The sequence below is a fragment of the Rhodnius prolixus genome, unplaced genomic scaffold, assembly GCF_049639745.1.
Source record: "Rhodnius prolixus isolate KJV_2025 unplaced genomic scaffold, Rpr scaffold_13, whole genome shotgun sequence".
Classification (NCBI taxonomy): domain Eukaryota; kingdom Metazoa; phylum Arthropoda; class Insecta; order Hemiptera; family Reduviidae; genus Rhodnius; species Rhodnius prolixus.
Genome location: NW_027411583.1, coordinates 2,884,253 through 2,893,144, shown reverse-complemented (window position 1 = coordinate 2,893,144; position 8,892 = coordinate 2,884,253). Strand labels below are relative to the sequence as shown.

At 30.5% G+C, this 8,892-nt stretch overlaps 1 protein-coding gene across 1 annotated transcript; it reads left to right on the top strand.

The window, feature by feature from the left end:
* The first annotated feature begins 3,052 nt into the window (after positions 1 to 3,052).
* Positions 3,053 to 8,376, top strand: LOC141447941 (pleckstrin homology domain-containing family A member 3-like). The gene is made up of 7 exons (XM_074115917.1): positions 3,053 to 3,234; positions 3,307 to 3,423; positions 3,657 to 3,809; positions 4,889 to 5,016; positions 5,100 to 5,237; positions 7,751 to 7,797; positions 7,872 to 8,376. The coding sequence occupies exons 1-7, from the start codon at positions 3,195 to 3,197 to the stop codon at positions 7,879 to 7,881; spliced, it is 633 nt and encodes a 210-aa protein (XP_073972018.1). The 5' UTR covers positions 3,053 to 3,194; the 3' UTR covers positions 7,882 to 8,376.
* The last annotated feature ends 516 nt before the right edge of the window (positions 8,377 to 8,892 follow it).

Below are 8,892 nucleotides of genomic sequence, written 5' to 3'. Positions count from 1 at the left end.
CACCCTGAAAAGAAAAGTAAATAAAATATAGTAACAATAATTAACATATTGGAGTAGCTACCCAAATTTTGTCATTTTGTTTATTTCTGTTCTCACAGGAGCCACAAGTTTCCTCTTGATTAAACTCGTTTTTTCTTTCTAAAATATTCTATGTAAAAAATACTTTTTTTCCCTATGAATTCTCTCATTTTAATGAACGTTTCTGGGTTTTTTAATTTCAATTTCGGACATATTATCATATCAGAACAGTACTAAAACTCAGAAGAACTTACGTGGAAAACGCTATCAAACACGAAAAAAAAAAAAAAAAATGAAAGAAAAAAGTTACTTAACTTACTTAACATTTCATAATTAACTATGTTCCAGGATGAAAAACTAAATTTTATGGCCTTAAAGATTGTGAAAGTAGGGTCTATTTTTTGGCTGAGCATTAATATTTTATACAAATGGAAAATAATGTAGTTATTACTTACCAGGTCACTATCTCCAATGCCCTGGCACCTCTTGAAAATTATTCACTTGCATATTATAGTAATATGGGACAACTCTTAGTACAAAATTTAACGGCAGCTTGAATTTCAAAGTTCTTGCATTTTATCTTTTGAAAATGTAGTTGTTAAAAAAACAAAACGCACAAGTCTAGTGGCAACAGTACGAGTTTCAAACCTGTAACTAAGTTCTTTCTGAGAATGTTTACAAAGCAGTTAAATAACTTACTACGAATTATTTGATACAGCAACGTATAATTATAGTAATGTAATGCACAATTAAGTAGTTAATACTTATCTAATACAATTTATTGTATTTCTTTGCTGAACTCTAATAGTTTTCCTAGGCGACTGAAGTTTTAAAGTGTAGGCTTAGTAGTTTCCGCACTCCCAATTAAAACACCATACGAAACTTCACAGACGTTTCAAACAGTCAACCTTTCTTATCTACATATTGTGTACAACGTACAATAACATTTTTAAATAACTTCTTACCTTGTTTCAATAAATGCAAAATTTATGACCTCTTTTTTGAAAACACCCTCTACTATTAATTGATTAATTAATTATATGTAGCGTAATTAGGGCCTAAGTCTAGTAAATCCGTCTTTATATGTACGCTTGATGTAATAAAGTAGTTTAATTAAAGATCTCAAGTTTGTTTATTTTATATTTGAAAAGAAAGGTGATATTGTATGTACATTGTACAAAAATACATCGAAACAATCCAGGTACTAGTCTTATTGACCAATAATTATTCAGTACTACTATAATAATTATCACTATTATTATTTCTGTGGATAATTTTTATACATTAACATTTTTTCAAAGAAAAAAAAGAAGCTTATTGTGATGTACGATGCTATGTGACAATGTAATTTACATCTGTACTGTACCTGTTAGAATATAATAAACGTATTTTTTGCATAGATTAGTTTCTAGAACATTGTAACACAAATAAAAAAAAAATTTGATAGAAAAAGTGCCTTTTTGCTTTATTTCAGTTTTGTAAATAAAACGCAACATTTTTAGATAATAAAACAAATATCTTTAATACTGTTTTTTTAATTAATTTCTTTGCATTTTCCTAAATTTTATTAATAAATTTTTAAAAAAGAAAAATATTGACTATGAAGCAAAGGAAAAATTAATAATCCTTTCAATTTATTTCGTCGTACTTTTAATCTCTGCCTGGAGCAGTCATATTCAAGAAAAGAAGAGTTTATTTATTTTCTTGCCACAATCCACGTAAAGAACAAAATAATCTTAAGTTTAAGCAACATTTTTAAATTTAAATTTAGAAGGTCACAAATTCATGACGAAGAAAAGGAAATGAATTTTAGGCAATAGCAAATGACATAGAAGTATTATTTTGGACCCTAATTAATAATAAAAAACATTCTTCTTGACGGTTGACTAAAAAAGCAAAGGTACCAGTGTTCGGATTTATATTTAACTCTTCCTCAGAGTTTTTTATTTGCTTTGTCCGTGACTAAACTTTGTTCACGACTTAAAAATACTGTAGATTTTAGTGCAATAGTTCTCATGAAAGATATTTTAATCAATTACAGAACAGTTCATAATCCCAAAAGAGATTTAAACATACGTCCAAGCATTGGCGTAGAGAGTATTCGCAAGTTTATATAAATATTATATATGTTAATAAAAAGATTTTATTATGCGATATAAAATACTTACGATGTTCTATTAAATTATTCAGTTATTCATTCATCAGCGAGTTATCGTTCTAATGTCCATTGAATCTGTGAAAGAAGCAAAAAACTATTTAATTACCCATTTATATTAAACTGAAGAAAAATTTGTTTCTTTTAATAAACTTTATAATGCATCACATGGGCTAGTAAAATGACAGAGTAGCTTCTGTCACGAAGAAGAGGAAATAGCACTTCACGTTTTGTCCATTGTGAAGGCCTAGTTTAGCTCAGGGTTCGGCTCTTAGTAAATGACAAATTCTCGCCGACATATTTTGCCCACACTATTAAGTCAAATAGGTAGTACTTAAAGGGGTGCTCTAAGTGATTGCCACAAATGACTCTCTGGATCGAAGTGGCGAAGTGGACTCACTGGGCTTTCTAGACAACCTTTGTAGAAACTACCTATCTATCTAACACAAACTAAGTACTCTGTGACTTACCTAAACAAAATAAAAATACAAAAAGCTGAAAGCGAGTTATTGTTGTTCTTGCAAATTGAACTAAATCTTTTTTTTTTTTTAGATTTTAATAAACAAGCGCAAAATGCCTTATCTTCTTTGTTGTAAGTGATCAGTGGGTGAGTTTATAGGAAAAAATGTAACGGTTACAAACTAATATTTTAGCATAAATAAGAAAACATAGCATAAAGAAATTTTGTATGAAATCGTTTTCCATTATTCCCGATAGAATTTTTGTCAATTAATGGTTGTTTATACACACCACGATCTGAATTCAAACTTGCGTGCTTCTACCACCATTGTATGTTCAAATATTGTTTGCTGCTGTTCAGGTCAGTTAACAAATGTATCGATAGATCGAACTATTTATCGAGAAAGTCAACTGCCAAATCAGCTGAACCTTTGTCGTATGTTGTTTATTTGGATCCTTGAAAAGTGTCTTTATCCATGTACAGTTAGTTTATTGTTTTTCTTGCCAATATATTTTTTTGCTAGCATTTTCCCTCTATAAGGTGTGATTAGTATCTGGAAAAATGGAAGGGGTTCTTCTTAAATGGACAAATTATTGGAATGGTTGATATTTATATTTTATTTTTTGTGTTAGCGCGGCATACGAAGTCTTTAATTATCAGAATTCGTTTACAGGATGGCAAACAAGATGGTTCGTATTACAAGATGGGATTTTATCTTATTATAGGTCTGCAGAAGAAGTCAATCAAGGATGTAAAGGATCAATGAAAGTTTCAGCTATTGAAATTACAGGTATGTTAACTTGAAATCTCTATTTTTTTGAGCCATGTAACTTAGGGACGTTTAAATTTTTAGTCGAAGTTTGGATAATTGAGGTAGACGAATGAAATGTAAGTATTTTCTCTCAAATTACTCTCTGCTCTACTGTGTTAACTAGAATCCATTATTGGGTTGAAAGCTATATTTTATTATATGAAGCTATTTTTTTCATGAAACTATAATTATTTAAAAATCTTGTTTTCCAGTTAGCAGTGTTGATAACACTCGGATGGATTTATCAATTCCTGGCGAAAAACATATTTTTTTAAAAGCGCCATCTTCACAAGAGAGACAATTGTGGTTAGTCGCGCTAGGAAGCTCCAAAGCATGCCTTACTAACTGTAGGAGAAAAGAATCGGGTGAATATCGAAAAAATAGTTCAAAATTTTATTGATTCCAGGTTTTTACTTTCACTGTTACATAAAAACCAAATCTGCTGATCTATTATGCACTCTTAAGAATTATGTTTGTAAATAGAATGTAGGCGTGTACAGAGTGTATGAAGTGTAAATGTGAACGAGTGTGGGTGATTGAATGTTCTTGTGGGTTCGCTAAACCCTAGCAATTGCGACATTAACTGCCTTTGTAGATATATTTTGGGCATTTTTGTAGTTATGGGTGTTAGAGTAAGTGTTTTTAGGCACGGATACCCGCAGAGACGCACAGATTTCAGGAGAAGTGGCTAGATCACTCCTCCCTGCAGCTAGAATCCTGAGATAATCAGTAGAACTGATTCCCTAATTTCTGTTCTTGATCCTAAGTAAAAGGGGAGATGTGACCATTAATCGCATTGAAAGCACTTTACCTAGGACAGAATAACATCGAAATATTGTTCTTGGATGCCTAAATGCTGTGAGGAGACGGACAGTCCTTCCACTAGTCTTACCTTGCAGAAAACCGGTTTCCTTATCTGGGAAATTTTATCTACTTAATCCCTTCAATATAGAATTGTGAAGACGAAACAGTCACGTAGTCAGTAGAAGACGTCTACTTCTGCAGTGCTCTAGCAATACTTGCTAGACGTTTCAGTCTAGTTTCTGTTTAGCAGTTGATCTAACAAAACTAATTTAGTTTGGGTTTAGCACACTAGTGGCAGTTTCGGCAATAACAATTATGCCTTATATGGAGTCTCGGCGAATACTTGTACAGTACTGGTGTACGCATTAGATTACAAGTTTATTGGAATAAAATACGTACTGCAAAGTGGTGGTAAAGTACAGAATGAATGTACATTGCGAACAAGATGTAAACAATGTATCAAAACATTAGTTTGACTTTGACTAGTTGGTTAGGGTAAAGAATAATCACGAAATTCTTTTTCATAATAAAAATAATTAATTTTCTTCTTTCTTTTCATTACTTTCGTTACTTATTAAGCCAAACTACCTATAAAATCGATTGTTTAATTTAATAATTTAATGTGCTATTTTTATTTCAGTCCCTGAGACATGTCCGGAAACATTAAAGTCTAAGAAGTCTGAACTGAGACTTTACTGCGATTTGCTTATGCAACAAGTTCATATGGTTAAAACTGCAGCCAGCAAAGAATCAGGACCTGATTTAGAGGTATATTGTCGTAGTTTATTTATTTTATAAACATAAGTTTATGTTAAACAAAGTAACCAACCAAGATTTCCTCTTTTTTTTAGAAAATAACGGAAGGAAGTAATCTCCTAACAGCAACTTGTGATACATTTATAAAGACTTTAGAAGACTGTATGCAACTATCTAGTTTAGCAATATCCTCTCAAGAAAAGGCACAACAGATAGAAAAGGAGATAAATAATGTAAATATTTGATGAAATCAAGTATTGTGGCATATTTACTTTCCAAATTTGTATTTTAATTCTTAATTCTTTAAAGAAAACTCTCACTAATCAAACTAAATTAACAGTTTTTACAAAATACTGTGTTCTATCCATCTTGATTTAGTCTGAAATATTTTATTTTCCATCCTCTTTCTGAATCGTTGGGAGGAATCTTCGTAATATGGTTATAACTCGAAAATATGTTTTTAGTTCTTTTGAAAATAAAAAAGTAAGTTAGTTCGTGGATAGAAATGTTTAAACAGAAGTATTTTATCTCAAATACTTTACATTTAATTAATACACTTTTTTCACATATTTTTGTCGATTCATTTATATTAGAAATTGACACAAATTTACTTTACGAGGTTTAGACGCAAGGGCCGTTTAGAAAAATACCCTTTATAACTACCAAAATCGTATATTCACAGTAATAAACAATAAATTACTGGGTTGGCAAAGTCCCAGTTTAAAAACGGTTTCTTAATCTCTTTGCAGTGATATTTTGTTCGTTTTTCATAAACAGTTTTTTCCAGGCGCGACGATTTACTTTCAAACTGTATATTGTTTTTGATCCATTTTAATTTAGAAATATTTTGGTAAAAAAAGTTGTGATGAGTAGGAAAGAGAATATTTATACTTTCAATTACAGTTATTGAGTCTTTCAATTAGAATTACAATTAGTTATGCTGTTAATTTCAGAATATTTTTTGTGAGAATCATAAGAAGAGAAAGTAATATGAGAGTTTTTTTAATCAGTTTGATTTCATATTCAAATATCTAAGATTGATTATCGAAGGTAGAGATCCCAGAGTAGACAACAACGAAGCGCTAATGACCGTAGCAATCTATGCAAAACAAATCCAAGTTAACTGGAGAAACAATTTCATTGGAAAACAAACTGGAGATTGATAAAAACTATTTTCTTTAGTTACAAAGAAATTTTAATTTCTATTATAGCCTGGTCATTTTGTTACTTAATCGTATCAACTTTTTTGTTTTAAAAATGACTATGTAATGCTTATGAGATTTTGCACTTAAGGTTCGATCATTTATATGTTAGTTGCTTATTTGTTTGTCTTCGATTTTTCTCCTTCATTATTTTTTATCCTTTGGTTTGGTTTGTTGGAGAAGCCAACATGATCACATCAATAACTCTGATAGAAAAGGAAGTGGTTGATACGCAGAGAGATAGCACTCAGTTCATCTCTTGTGGTTCCAATCAGATGGATTGCAATGGTGGAATCCACTGCTTTCTTCATATGGAATAATGTATTTGGTTTGATTTTCTTTGTGTCTGCCCTGCAATTAATTGATTAGAGATCTTTGACAATAGTATCATCTATTTCCTATAAGATTCAATTGGATTTATTAATTGTTTTTTTAATCTTTATTTTTTAATATTAATCAAAAACCTATTTTCTGAAAAATTCAATTAATTATTACTTTTCTTTAAGTAGAAATAATAGTCCTGCCTAAAGTAATCCTAAAACATGTGCTTAAGTTGCCGTACTTTTCTCGCTAGTATGTGACTAGTAGCTCGTTATACAAGTGCTATTCTAAATTGAACAGAAGAAATTCATCAGATTAAAAAAAAATCTATTAGGATTTCACTTCAAGCCTCTTTTATTTGTTTTAATAGTTTCTAGATGTCCTCATATCAGCTGACAATTGGTTGTCTCAAATTGGAATTAACATTAGAAGATACTTGGAAACGTAAATTTGTTTTTGTTATCTAATTTTGTTATGATAATTCGATGAACCCTCTTAAATAATCCTTTTCTGCGGAAAGGGAACTAGTCTCTCTGGAACAAATAAGTAGCCGGTTGTAGGATTACAAAACAAAGCAAAAAAACATCCCTTTCATCTATTAATGTCTTCGCTTGCATAATCTTCGAAAGATATCTGATATGAGCACCGTTTTATAGAAATGATCCCGTAAGAAAGCTCCAACCAGGATCTGAGTTAGGTGCCCCTGAAAACCCAGTAACGTCTTTTCGGTTACCTGACTAACCTGACTTCTAAACAGCATTTTAGAACGCTGACCCTACCGAATTGCGTGAAGTATCCGATTCTGAAAGTTCGACAGAATGTGCGCTGATATATATACCAATGTTTAGGACCAAAAAAAGGGGATAAAGGCGTCAACTATCTTCATCCTCGTTTTCCGAAACTACTGCACACAACCTAGTAGTACCCGGTCTAGGAAACTTCTTCCTAACTTCTGGAATATTTTTGATAAAAGGAAACTTTTAACACTGCGTGACTTAGATTCATATCTTAACACTTAATATCAGCTCATTCGAAGTTCAGCAAAGAACAGCGCATATATTAAGAACAATTTTCGATTTGGAAACAAGTCCATTAACCGAAAACTTTGCTTACTAATTTTTAAAAGTAGATCACAGCTCTTGATAATTGCCAGATATTAAATTAGGCAGGCCCAACGTTAAGAAGCAATATGTTTTATATTAATTTCATATATTATTTTATAGATAAGCAAGCCTACAATTCCAGTGATGAGGGTCAACTCCACTGAAAAGTTAGTGATGTTTTATAAACTTTTTAGCTGAATTAAACAAAAATTTTAATCCTACTTTAATTTTTTTTTTTTAGGAAAGCCTGAGAAAATCTAAAATTTATGCTAGAAGTTGCTTTATTTGTCATTTCTTAAATGGGCAAGAAATTATAACCAACATAAAAGACAGTATTCCTCGTACTACTATTTTTCTTTTGTTTAAAGTTCAATGTATATTTGTTGTATAATTTTTATTATTTCCAAAAATTATAATATTAAGTTGGAAGTCACAAAAAGAGATCTTATTTTTTTGTTAGTTAATTAATTTCGATCATTTCAATATGAAGTGATTATTCGTTTAGGTTGTGTTTCTTTCGCAGAATTCATAGTAAAATTATAAATGTAAATATTGTTAATTATAAAGTTATGAATACACTACATATATATTATTATTATAAATAATTTATCAAGTTACCTAATCAGAAGCATAAAAGAGTATTTATATGTCTATTAAAAAATTACTGCAGTGTATTTTTTTTTGTTGTTTTAAACGATAGCATTATAATTATTGCAGTTATAATATATATTTTGTATATATTTTAATCTTGATTATTATTTTGTGACAGTATCCCAGAAAATTAATTCCTTGCTTTAAAAAATAAAAAGTAGTTACTCGAGATTTCAGCAGTCATCTAACAAATGCCCAAATGCCTATATTTGATTATTGATCTATTTTGTTGGCAAAATATCTGTAAACGTGCCACGATTACTTTTGTTTCCAACTAATGAGGATAACATTCTAGGCGTTTGAAGAAACCAAATCCATTGATAGTTGAAATGAAGGTTAGGTGCAAAGTTGTCTCTTAAAAATTAACTAAATATGAGATTAGAGAATTTTCGACCGAACTAATACTTCGTGAAACTTTTTGTATTTTATTTTACTTGTGTACGTTATAAATGTCGTTCACGTGGATTTAAGTACTACAGCCAGGAATTCTTCTACTTCTTGCAGCTTTACTCTCCGGACACCACAAGAGAACTGAAAGTTAAGTGACGTATTATAAACCTTAGCAGTTGTACACCTTATCATTCATTGCCTGGACTTCCGTATTCGTGATT